The 14115-nt window shown below is 38.6% G+C and overlaps 1 protein-coding gene across 5 annotated transcripts in view; it reads right to left on the minus strand.

Moving 5' to 3' along the window:
• The window catches only part of TRAK1 (trafficking kinesin protein 1), a 134698-nt gene that overhangs the window by 107474 nt on the left and 13109 nt on the right, over nt 1-14115 (minus strand). For 3 of the 5 annotated variants that reach the window (XM_030444193.1, XM_030444192.1, XM_030444197.1), the window contains exon 1: nt 1224-1349. The exons of the other annotated variants lie outside the window; for them this stretch is intronic. In XM_030444193.1, coding sequence (XP_030300053.1) covers nt 1224-1309 — 86 coding nt within the window. In that variant the 5' untranslated portion in view covers nt 1310-1349. Of the gene's footprint in view, nt 1-1223; nt 1350-14115 lie in introns of those variants that run through there. 5 annotated transcript variants of the gene reach the window in all.

The following is a 14115-nucleotide window of genomic DNA, read 5'->3' on the forward strand; positions in this document are numbered from 1 at the left end:
ACAGAGATAAAATGGGTTTTGTAATAAAGAGCATGTGAAAAATACAGTAATAATAAAAATAAAAAATATTTCAGCACCATCAAGACTTTAAAAAAGTATTCTTAAAAAAATATTCTGAGAAGAAAATACTTCATAACATCCAAAATTCATGCACTAATTTTAACCATTTTGCTTTTTCCTGCTTCAAAGCTCTGATTTCAAATTTAAATACAGATAACAAAAGCAAATTTAATCCACATCCAGAAAAATGAGCTTAATAAAATGATGATAGCCCCAGCACAAGTTATCTTGCATTCCAAAGAAAATACTTGTGTCTAAGCTCCTTATATTTTAGGAATTTCCATTTAATAGCAGAAAGAAGTCCAGAATACCAGTTAGAAAGGCACGACTAACTATATCCTTCAGTAAGTATGCTTAAGTTAAAGTTACCGAAGTATCTATCGAATATTAAAGATTAATACACATTGCATATAATATTAATACATTTCCTCTTATGCCCCAGGACTGCCAATAGAAATCAGTGACAAATTAATTGTTCTATGAATACAGAACAATGTGATCACCCCAAATATCTGCAATTTCTTAGCAGCCAAAAGCCTGAAAAACCACAAGCAATTCACTTTGCACTGCTTTGCCTGCTCCTACCACAACACTTGTTCAGTAATACCCAGGTTTAAGATACCTGATGTCCAAAGCAGTTTCATGTGTAACCCTAAAAACACTAGCTGTGTCAGACAAAAACCAACAAACCCAAACATACAATGGCTGCATTTTAAATAACATGGCAGTTTACTAGGATTAACTTTAGACCTGAAGGCAGTGAGGGAGAAAGCTGCCACGGTAAAGAGTGATACCAGACCCATTCAAGCACAGTGTGTCGGTGCCCTACTTTCCCACTGCAAAGCATCAGGCTTTCCCTCCAGAATAAAACCTGCATCTGAGCACAGAACAGGGGCTCAGCTCAGCACTATTTGAGAAAGAGGCCAGGCAGGGTTTTGCAGTGCAATATTTGAAAAACAGCATTCAACTAAACTGCAGAGTAAGGGGAGCCGGGAAGTATTACAGCAGCGTTTGCCATGTTCCCATCCTTTGCTTGAGGTAATTTAAAGCATGGCTAGCAATGCCTCTGCACACACACCACATACAGAGCACAGTTAAAGCTAAATTATAAGAGGGACAAACAGTATCAGGGGATTACAGCTCTCTAGCAGCCATTGCTGTACCTGGTTTTCAACTCTTTTCGCTCTTCATCATCTGCACAGCATTCCTCCTTTCCTGCCTCTCCTGTGTCCCGCCAGAGTTTCACCATTCGGCCAGCAGGCTCACTTTAAGTGTCGCTTCTATTTGCGTTTCTCCCACACAAACAGCTCTCGATGCTGTAAGGTCATTTGTATGCAATTCTAACTTTGGCTCAAGCACAAGTTTCCTCGCCCTCTCTTGGCAGAGCAGTTACACAAACTACCAGACTGAGTCAAAGGGTTAGACCCCTCCTCTCTTCAGTCTGCTGCACTAAAACCTTGATTTTTTCTGTATTTTACAATATCTATGCTCTTAACAATGTCAGAAATTAATAATTTCAGCACTGAGCAGTATGGACAACTATAAGCAAACTTCCCCTTCTGGACAGAATAAATATTAGCTGATGTTTTCCTCTTAAGCATTTAATAGAAATCATAGAAATGGAAGTGCAAACAATAATGAAAATATACAGAATGTTCCCAGAGTTTTCACAAAAGTAGTAAGATTTATATACAGAACAAAATAAAGCAGTACTTCAAAACTGAATACATTTCAAGAGACTAAGGCTTTCTGCAGCAAGCCTTTAAACACTGAAGAGGGAACAGAGCTATGAGCTCATCTGGCAATCACACAAGTTCTCCCACAAATTAAAACCCTTTTAGCTGAAATTATCTTCCAAATTTTGCCCCCCTCAAAATGTCATTTCTATAAAGTGCATGAGCTGACACCTCAGCAACCTCTGATTTTTAAGAATTTGGAAATAATTTATCATTCCTCAAGAAGCCTATTGAGTAATTTCCCTTCTTGATTTCTCCTCCAAGACAGATCACAAGAACTCTTCTCAGTCTCGTGTCCCCTCACAAGTCTGCAACTGCAGCCATCACTTTTCACAGTAGCAATTCTTTTTTTGAGGACTTATCAACCCTCAAGAACAAAGGATGTGTAAACATTGTCTTCCAAGACAAGTCTGCACCTATGACAAACTTTTGCAGCACCATATATATGAAATGAAAATCCCTCCCTTCAAAACCTCTTCAAACCAAAAGGCTCCTTCAGAAAAAAATGAAGGATAATGCAATTTTAAGCAGTCCTCATCTGATCTTGCTTATTAGTATTTACCTTCCCACTCGTGTCTAACTATGTAGGTTTTTTTAGTTCAGATGCAGCTATTCAAAAGGCTCACACCTACATCCAGTGGTTATTTACATTGCTTCCTCTTGCATCAAGTTTTTTGAAGCTGACTGATCAAAAGAGATTCCACATTTTGCACTGTCTTCTTCCTATAAGATTCCTTTATACTAGGGCATGTTTTTAGGTCGATTTGCATTCACACACAGGTGTGTAGTGAGAGGATAAAGGGAAATGGTTTAAAACTTGAAGAGGAGAGTTTGAGGTGAGAGACTAAAAAAAAATCGTTTCCTGTGAGGGTGGTGAGACACTGGCACAGGTTGCCCAAGGAAGTTGTGGCTGCTTCCTCTCTGGAAGTGTTCAAGGCCAGGTTGGATGGGGCCTTGAGCAACCTGGTCTGGTGGGATGTGTCCCTGCCCATGCAGAGGGGTTGGACCTGGATCATCTTTCAGGTCCCTTCCAACCCAAACCATTCTATGATTCCATCCTTTTAAATACATAAACTATTATTTACTTTATCAGTGGAGCTGCAGATACTCCCAGTTCCTTTTCATACCACTATTTTCCAGTTTGACAACAGTCCTAACTCATGCAGTTTTAACACAATCAAGTGCAAGAACTGCTACGAGTATCAGGCTGTGATTGCAGAAGACTGAAATCCACCATATGGTGAACAGTGCATTTAATGAGTTAATTTACATGTTCAAATGTAATTTTATTCCCATGTGCACTTCTATACTTAGCTTGAAAACAGCAGCCTGCAATATGAGAAATTAAATTCAAGCTTCACAGCAAAATAACAAGATCTAAAGTCATAATGAATGAAAAAGTTTTACATGGAGCTTTTCACTGAAAAAATACTGTACCTGCCCTATTTCAAAGAAGACATCTTCCCATCCTCAAGTTATTTATACCATTTAGTTCCACTGTTAAGGAAAATTTTTTTCAAGTACCATGGAATTTTAAAAGGCAGAGATACCAAAAAATAATTTTTAAAAGAAAAGTTTTTCTCTTCCCCAAGACTGCAAAAAAAGAAAGAAATAAAGCATTAGGCCTTCAGCAATTACTGTCTGTCAAAGACAAACTAAAGCTAACATTTAAAGCAATATGCAAATACAGCATTCTAGGGGTGAGTGAATGGAAGAAAATATTTTAAAGGCTGAAATTTCAGAGAAAACTGAAATATTTTTACCAGATTCAAAGAATCTCTAAAGAAGAAACACTTCCTGTTTATATGCTTTGTGTACAGGTCGGGATTTCCACAGATGTTCCCCTGAAATCACAGCAGATAAAGTATCTTGAGAAAATTCATTTTTTGTTTTCAATCATTTTTCAGTTTCTTTTTTTTTTTTACAGCCAAGCATTTTCCAACCAACATTTTTCTATTGTATTTCCCAACGAGTCCATGTAATTGCCATGCATCTCACCCATGCACCTTAAGCAGCAGGAAGATTTACTCACACTCAGATCATGAATGAACTGACAGAAAGATTATTTTTTCTTTGTCAGACTGTGCCACTGTTAAATATTCAGTGAGATAAACTAAGATTTAACTGTACAGCTGATTGGCTACTAAGTCTTGTATAGATATGCTTGGGTTTATTATTTGGGAAAGTTTATTCTGAAACAAGTCATTGCTTTCTATGCAACTGTGGGTGTGAATAGCCAGATCAGTATATTTCAGACCTTGGAGGCATTCTGTTCCCTTCCAATGTAAATACACAGTTTGTTGTTAAACAAAGAAATTATCAACTATTCAACTGATTTTCAGAGGGGTAATTTCTGTCATGACACACTGTTGAGCAGTGCCTGTGTAAGCTGTTACTGAATGATTATCTTCCCCTCTTTTTTTTTTCCTTTCATTTACAGAAACAAAAGGCATTTATAAATCACAAAACACATTTTACTTAAGATACTTGAAGTACATGCAGTGAGATTAAATTTGCACTGAAGTGCCATCACCTTTCCTCCTGAAGGCTGGGAAGACAAAAAAGATAACAGAAGGGAGAACCCTAGCACTACCCTATATATTGCAAAATATAAATATAGGACATTTTTAAGCAACAAGCAAACAGTTATTTTGTGCTGTTGACACACAGGTGTTTTTATGAAGAGTCACCTCTCGGACCCTATGAGATCTCCACAGCCTTAAGGCATTACCTAGATGTCTCCTGCCTACCCATAAAGCATTATGCCACCCCAACAGGAACCATCCAGTACTGCATGACCCACATTACCCACTTACACTGCATATCTTCAAGACTCCCTGCTTCATGGTTTTACTGCAGAGATACTTGAAGTAACTCAAGTCTACAATCTGGAAGATCTATTCTTTAACAGCCCATTTGCTATAGGAGAAAACCCAATCAACCAAACAAAAAAATTTCTACCCTCAGAACAAGTCTACACGTGAAGCACATTCTTGATTTCCTTTACCTGCAATATCCTTCAACTCAACATTTCTGAACTATTCTGTTTGATAAGTTTGTAATAAAGCTTTCACTACTATCTTAGACTGGTGGTCAGGAAGGAAAAGACCATTGTCTTTTTAAAAACAACTTAGGGAAACTAGAACAGGCTGCTCAGGGAAGCAGCTGAGTCATCATCTGTGGAGGCATTTTAATAAGTGCAGATGTTCATTCTAATTAGAGACACTCGGTAGTCTTAGGTTATAGGTTTGACTTGATTATCTTAAAGGTCTTTACCAACCAAAACAATTTTATCTTTCTATAAGGAAGGGAGTAGCTGTCTGTTTGAATAACAAAGGTTGGTTTACTGATACAAGGTAACAAAAGAATTGTCCTTTGTAATTACTCCTATGAGGCATGGTGGGTGTAAAGATCCAAACTTAAGTGGTGGGCCAAGAAAGTCTACAGAGAAAACTGTGGATCATTTTCCCAGAGAAGATCTCCTATGCCACCCTTTCACACCCACACAAGCAAAAATGCCCACAATACAAAATCCTTCCCCTACAGCTTCTCTGAAAGCACTGTATGTAGGCAGGATAAATTATTCAGAACTAGAACATTTGGAATGTGTCTCAGTTTTTCAGATACCCAGACAGAGTCAGTAAACAGCAGATTATTCTCTCAGCAAACTGGCAGAGTAGTAGACTGTCTTAATATAAAAAGCATAAAATAAGTTATGTGGCTATCATAAGAAAGCTATAACCCACAACAAAAAAAATGTAGAATTCATTTAGCAAGATTTAAGATCTTGCAAAAACAGAATTGAGCATTGTAACACAGTAACTGTTTCCACTTTCATCCTCATCTAATGCATATTTGTGGTCTGGTATTAAAACAAGCTAAAAGCAATCCAACCTCAAAAAAAAAAAAAAGAATAAAACAAAAGCAGCTTGTTTCCCAAACAGTTATTTTATGTCCTGGAAATCCCAAACCATGAAACCCAAACCAGCAACCACCCCCCAAAAGCACACACTGAGGAAAAACATTCAAGCCTTTCACTGATCTGCACAGCATAGACAGAAAAAAACCCTGTAGGCAGAAGTCAAAAGCAACAGATTAAGCATCACTCCAAACCTCAATTTTTATGGTGTCCCTACCACAGTAACCACCTCACCTCCATCAAGAAGTTATGCAAAAAGGTTACGCTGCTCATTTCACATGCTCCAAACACCAGCACGGAAAGTTTTACTAAGTATTAAAACAAACTTGAGAAAGAAAGTCTCCTGAAGTCTCCTCCACCTCTGTCTTCCTTCTCCACATGCAATGCACTCACTACACATCCCCAGTCCTACACCAGACACTAGTAGTTCCAAGCATGGAAGCTTTCTTCCTTTGAATTATATAAAAAAATTCATGCTTAAATTTTGCAACATACACCAGCATGAACAAAGCAGTCAGTTTACATTTGATAGGAACCTTACCATTTAGTACTACTGCAGAAGGACAGATGTAAAGACAAGCAATGATGCTTACTCAGTGTATCTGAATGAAAATGGCTCTTAAAAACATGAAAGAAGAAAACTTTAGAGATTATTTATTAGAGAATTTGATAGACTGACACAGAGGGCCTGCCAGGGTCCTGCAGGGACTGGCTGGGGAACAGAGACCAGAGCCAGGTACAACCAGCCTGGGAGAACAGGCAGCAGCTGCAGAAGGCTGCATCACGTATTCAGTACATCTGCCTCTATCCACTCGGGAGCTTGCTGTTCCAGATGGCAAACAGGTACTAAGGACTGCATGGCTTCTTTCTGGAATCAATCTAAAGAAAGACAGATAGCACAAGCTGAATAGACTGTCAGCTGATTTTAAATAAGAATTGCCTTGGTGTCATCCTGATTATGCTAAAAGCCCCCAAAGAGTGTCAGAAGGTTGCCAGCAGAAAAGCAGACTGAGTACAGCGTTATCCCTCCCTCAGGTCCAAATTTTCTCTGCTTCCAAATCTGTTATTAAATACTGCTTCTAACTATTAAACCCAAAACATTTCAGAATAAATATCAAATTAAATGCAAAGCCAGTATTCAGTATTTATGCTTTCATGCATAATTTCATGAAAAATTAAGATAAGTGTGCTTTTGGGGGTAGATAAGTTACGCAAGCACTACGTTGCTACTGGTATTTTAACATCATTGAATACAATTCCAACAAGCTCCAGTATCCTTCTAGGCAGTGTAGCTTTGTTCAGCTTGCATCTGACAATCCAAAACACTAAACTGATCTCTCCAATTTTAAAATGTCATAATCTAGCTATCAGGGCTCTAAGACAAAGTTTATGTAGCAGTCAAGTCAACAAAGGGTCCAGTTCTGCCCTCAATTACACTCTAGTAATTCCAGTTAGTATAGCTACGCTACTTTGGATTTACACAACAGCAGCAGTACAATATAGTAGACTGTAAAACTGAAAGACACAAACTAAAATAATTTAAATTAACATTTTTGCCAACTGTTTAAGTTTAAACTTTTGGGGTTGGGACTCATAAAAACAAAGCCATCACCAAGAAAAGGAGCCCTATCAATGGGGCAAGCTAAGCTAAATTACTTGTACTCCAACAGTCCTCTAAGCACACATACTCACAGAACATCTAACCCTTCTGTCTGACAGCCAAGTGTTGTATTCAGATATGGCAGCATTTAATTATGAATTGGATTGCGAGAAGAGAAGAGAATAGGACAGTTAACTTAATGCTGTTTAACGAGCACGCTCTTGTTAGTTGTGAATACATTCACTGTACTCATTAAATCAAGAGGCACTGTAGTTCTGAACACATCATTAAACGGATCTAGGAATGCTGCTGCTCTGTTCAGCGTGACTCCATGCTCTGCTTGGCAGTTGGGAAATGAGCAAGAAATGTAAGCCCCCTCCTGTTGGGCCAGCAGATCTAATTTTAAACTGGGAGGAGGGTGTGAGAGATCTGCTTCTTTAGAGCTTCACTCTTTTAGAACACAAAGTTTCCCTTTGTATTGCTGACCTGAAGCAATAATATGTTTAGTACTGTAAGATATCAACAAAAAGATCTATCAAGCTGGGGAAGATTAAAAAAAAAATACAATAAAGATCACCGCCCATTATTAATACACCCAAGGAGCAGGAGTATGCATTAATCTATCTGTGTGTCAATTAGCAAAATGAACATTCATAAAATAAGTACATGAATGCCCCTAATATGGCAGTTCCCACATTATTACAATATATGGATTAAGGCTGAAGAGGGAGTGAAATTGGCTGGTAGGTTCCTGTTCAATCTCACAATGATTCAGAACATACGTTCTGGAAGAATATGAGATTTTCACCTGTCAAGGGTTGATCATTCTACCCACAAAGATACACACATACAAGAGAATCTGCATGTCTAAAGCATTCTAGAGTTAGAGAAATTAAAATAACTGACAACTGTTTATTTTGAACCCATTGCATGGAAGCGATTTCTGCCAAAAGAGGCACGTGAACCAACATCACTGATGGCATCATACAAGTTCCAAAGAATCTTGGAAGTTAAGATTTAACAAGCCCAATTGCTCTCTCTAGCACATCCCTAAGAGGAAAAAAAAAATACATTTCTGAAACATGCTTACAACAAATCCTTTTCTCCTCTCCTCCCACTTCATGCACAGAAAACTGGAGAAGCTGATCAAGTTCAGAACTGAGTGGTTGGGGGGATGAACAGGTCTTAAGTGCAAGAGTGCATGATTCTACCACTTTAAGCAATTATATTCCAGTTAGAAAGCTGTTGATGCTGTTAGAAGCTCCATAAAGATTATACTTCAAACACATTTACCACAGTCTCCTCCCATTGTGCAGACACAACAGGTCATCCATCACCTGTGAAAAACTTCTAACCAGTCATGCTAGCAATTATGACTTTGCAAGATCCAGATTTTTCTCAGGTTTGCCAGCAAAATAATCTACAGGAGAAAATCCTTCTGATTAAGCAGTCAGGTTTAATGCAACAACACTGTTACTAATCCTCTTAAACTTTCACTGGGTCCTGCACTGTAATGCCAGTAACACAGGAGGCACTGTTCTTTTCGTGGGAGCTATGTGACTCCATAGACTGTCACAATCTTATCCAAGCAGCAATTGATTCCTCACTGCTATCAATCTAAGTAATCAATACCCAGGTTTCAGCACTCAGAACAGCTTATTTAGGGTACAACCATACAGCTGTACTCTCAGACACCTGGGTATAGCTGTAAAACAGCACTCATCCACATGAGCAACCAAAGACTTCTGCAGTCACATTGCATGCCTCTCCAAATTGCTGAAGCCAGTGCTTTTACACTGTTATTTGTGGGAACAACCTGAAGAACTATCTAGGTCTCCAATGGTTTAAAACAATACCTTTGCCTAAAGGTAGAAAAGTTTGAGAATGGGGAGATCAAAAGAGGGAATCACATTGAAAGTAAACGTAGAGACCTTGCTAGAAATATGCACCTACAGGTGGGTGGGCACTTGACTAAAATCCTATCTTGGTGATGTAAAAACAAAAAAACCTTTAGGTCACCAACACTGATTTGTGGCAGATAAAACAATGCATAGAATGAGCATTCAGATGTTTTGATAAATTGTATGGTCTGTACCTGTCATATCTGGAACTGAGTACACATAGAGAAAATGCATGGGAAAAGCATGAAAGCCCCCAAAAGAATTGCATGTTAGATTATTTTGGTTATTGTCCTCTTCAATCACATTAAAAAGCTCTGTATGAGAGAGCCATCTGATTACAGATAAAAAGCCAAGAGGTGGCTAGTTTTATAAAAATAAAAACTAATCAAGTGTTGCATTTTCTTCCACTTGTTTTTAACACAACTCAGACTTTTAGCCACAAAAACAAACCCACACACTAAAGGAAAAGATGATATACAGGGAATTGTTTATGTATTTTTTTGGTCTGCTTAGCAACAGAGACATACTTGTCACCTGTATAAGTAGTTGGTATTTTTCAACTCCTGAAGGAGCTCTCTGGTCTGCCATCAGTCCTGCATCTTCCTGGTAGATGACTCCCTTTTGCATTTTGTACAACAATCAGAAGTTCACAAAATATTGAGCAGCTTGTGATTTATATTTTGAGGATATTTAAACTATTTAACTGATTTCCATAAGGGACACAAATTATACATTCAAAACAAGACGTACATACTCTTTTTCTGCTATGGCAAAAAGAAAGAAAAAACCCATGTTTTTCTCAATGTTATACTACTGTGAAAGAACAAGCAGCAGTTCTGTTTACATCACTAATACCTCTTTGCCCTGTGCATATTCAGTCTCATGTCTCAATATGTACATTCAAAATCTTTGCAGGAAGAGCAGCACATTACATACAGGCACAAACAGTAGTAATACAAGAGCCCTGTCTAAATAGCTGTGTCAAAGAAAACAAATACATGAATGGCAGATCACGGACTTGAGGCCTGGCTAACCCTCCTACTATCCATACAAAGCACTTGTATTTATTCTCATATGACCCCTTTTTTCACTATTCTGTTTCAAATACTTCAAACAGTTTTTTTATTCTTCCAAGTTAACATAAAATATCCTGCACAATTGCATGAGGGAAAAAAATGTTTGCTGCATGGAAAAACGACTTGTCAGACATTTCTTCTTATATGTACTTCACAGCACCATATGTGAGGTCTGGAAGAGAGCCTAAGAACATCTGCCACAGACTTTAAAACCCCTAATAATAGCACAGCTGGTGTCCCCAGCCTAATGATCTCAGCAGAGACACATGTGACCACTCCTAACTCTGGCCCCCAAATCAGGCAAAGAGCAGAAACACTCAAAGGCTGCATTTGGTCACTCATTCATTCTCAACTCAATTGGCATTTCACAAAAGAACCAATGCAGAAAGCAAGTTGAAATGCCTATAATTCAAGTAGCTCGACAGTCACTGTTTCCACAGGATTTCCTCATGCTGCTTTCACTTCATTCCAGGTTACCAGAGCACTCCCTATTCCATAAAATGAAACTGCTCAAGAAAACAACTGTGTCAGTGATCCAGGGTTAGAAACATAAAATGCTTTAACTGCCCTAAATTGTATTATGGAGCTGTTGGGTTTTTTCCTCCATTAAACTCACAGAGTATCTTCCACTCCTGTCCATTTAGTTTACTTACAAATGAATGTTTCTACCTGCCTTAAAGATGTTCAACTGTTGATTTTTATATGAAAAAAAAAAAGTATTTCAAAGAGGGGGGAAAAAAAAAAGGCAGATGAGGAGAGAACTCAGGAAATGGAACTGTTTAAGCTCACTCAGAGTCAACATTAGGACTACCAAGTACTTGTCATACAGATGATGAAGAGAAACATCTTTGATTTCCAAAAGATGTGGCTAGCAAAACAATTTGACAGAATCTGTGAAGGCGAGACCAAAAATAGCAATGCTTGGGTGGGATGAGGTGCCTGAGACTTTCATTACACTTCAGTCCACCCTCTGTCTTCTTTACTTTCATCTATAAAAAAACCACAGGTAACTTGACAAAATCAGCCAGGGATGAGTTCAGTTTATTATTTTATATAATGTATGCAGGTGCACCTATGAAAAGCCTGACCAGTGACTGACTGCACAGACAGGAGAGCCAAGAATTCCACAGCCAAGTTTAGTCACTAGCAAAGCATGAAGGGGTGGCTACTTTTCCAAATTACTGTATCCACAGTAACAAAAGACTGAATACTAAGCTCCAAATTCAGAGAACAACCCATTTACACAGTCTGCTATAAAACACCAATATGTGACACTAACATCCTCATCAGAGAATGTTTTCATTCTTATTTCCCATGAGAGAGAAAGGGGGTAAAAAACCAAAAGCAGATAAAGACAACACTTTATAAAAAATTCCCACACTGTGCAACAGTGTTGGCCCACTTTAAAATAAGAGCCATTTAGCAGATAATCTTTCTTAATTTGCACCACATCATTGAGCAACAAAGGGAAAATACAAAGCAAGTTACTTTTTAGTTTTAAATAAAAGCACTGAACTCTGAGAAAGGCGAATACAGGAGATCAGACCAGTTTCAGTGTTCAGGCAGGCTGTGACAAACACACACTTAGAGTCACTTATCAGTTATATGACTTACTCCTCTACTAGCTCTCTATCTGACCCATAACTTCTCAGAGCTAGGAGATCAAGATGCATTTTAGGTAGCATTTTTTGCAAGTCTCACAATTAGGCTATTAAACTACACACACTCTTATTTCTCATTTCAGTATAACAAACTATATTTTAAGAAATTAGGCAAACTGTTCCACCTTTTCAATTAAAATCTAAACTTTAACAAGAACTAGGTCAAATAAGAAAAAAAACCTACACCAGAAGAACATCTATAGAAAGCTACAGTCTCAAACATCAGTTTGGTCATGAATTCTTAACATTACCAGAAACTGTACAACACAACTGCCTACAAAAGACTGTATGTATGTGGTCATACTGTAGATTACTGACAGTGCAAATACAGCAAACCCACTTCATTCCCACCTTAAACTGCAACTGGGGATCTAAGTATGCAATGGCAGCGACAGCTGTGTCACAAGAGTAGACTGTGGCAGAGATCTGGGCTGGCACCAATTATGAATGACACTGCTTTTTAAAAATAAATTTGACATCAGACATATTAAAGAAGCCTCCTGTTGCTGAGCTGTTTCTTGTGTAACAGATACAGTAACTATGAATAAGCCACATGATGGCCTTTCAATTTGGCAGAGAAGACTGCTGTTCACAAAACAAGCTTAATCTCTCAGAGGCACAGACAATTTGCAGAACTAACAAAGTCCTCCCATGCAAATCAGTCCACAACTGCTGACTGGAAGCGGGCACATAAATGCTGTTGTTGCCTCACTTGCTACAGGCCCAAACTCCTTTTCCCTGTTTCTCTGGTGTCACACGGTGAAGCTGCAGCTTCCACACAACAGGAAGCAGGTAAAACCCAAGAGTCCTAGATGGGTTTGTACTTCCACACTTCAAAGAGAGAGAGACAGACAAACCTCAGCCATCCACACTGCAGTCACTCGGCACTGCAGCTCTGCTCCTGGACCAGATGCTCCTCGAGGTCCCTGCCAGTCTTATTCTAGGATTCTGTTTCGTTCAACACAACGATATCTGCACACAATTTGCAAGTGCTCAGCCTTCCTCGACTTACAATATCAAATTGCTGATTGGGAAAAAGCCAGAAATATAAACCTGCATGCTTTTTAGCCCATCTGCATGCTACATCCTTCCTCTCAGCAATTTGTAATTTATCCAGAAAACAGTTTTCCCTTCCTGAGTATTTCAACATGTGTGTTATTAAGCAGCTGTCCTGACAAAACTTGTATTTTGCTACTCAGGAAACTACAGACTGGGGTGGGAGACAAATACGTACATCAGATGACACAGAAACAATGCAAACATTGTATAACTGCAAACTACAGTCACCGATAGACACAGTTACCACAACCTGTAATAATCCCTGCTTGGCCCAGTTCCCAGCTTTCTGGAAATACATCTCTGACAGTACTGCTGCAGCGCAGACTGCAGAGAAGATTGTGGGCAGATGAAGGAGTTGCTTTAACATTAACTAATCTCAAAGCTCATAAATACCATCATATCACAGACATGCAGCCGTAGAGTAGCCTAGAGGCCTGTCAAACTACAATTAAGCTTGGTTAATGAGACAGTCTCCTACCTTATACAGCTTTAATATTCAGTTACAGTTTGATTCACACCAGCTGAGCACTTTGTATATCAGGTGATAGGCACCAGTGAAAGCCACTTAGCTAAGCTTTGACAGAGTAACAAACCCTAGAAGTAAACACCATGGAATAACCAACTATTTCACACTTGCACAATTGCAACTTTGTCCTGATTTTCCATTTGGGCATACTCTGCAGACAAGAGGCAGAACTTGGACAAAATACACAAGTTGCACTTACCAGCACCGAGCTGAGGCAGCCTAACAGAGTAAATTTGCCCTCCTGTTTGCACCATAACCCAAGCAAACTCTCTCATTTGCCAGTTCACCCTTCCAGATGCAAATGAGAACTGCTCAAATGATAAGTGCCAGTGTTGCCAAGAAACACATTTACTTCTTTTCCTGCCTTCTCATCTAAACTGCATGCATACTTCATCATAAAGCATTATACCCCTGGGCAAAATGAAAAAGTGGAAGCATCAGAGCAAAAGTATTACAAGAGCATTTTGCAAGTGCACAGGATAACTATTTTCCAAAAGAGCAAAGATAACTCCATTCTGCTTCTCCTAACTGATAGGCATTAACATCTGTAAATATTGGTTTTCAACTTCTATTAAAA

Source organism: Calypte anna, chromosome 2, assembly GCF_003957555.1.
Source record: "Calypte anna isolate BGI_N300 chromosome 2, bCalAnn1_v1.p, whole genome shotgun sequence".
NCBI lineage: Eukaryota > Metazoa > Chordata > Aves > Apodiformes > Trochilidae > Calypte > Calypte anna.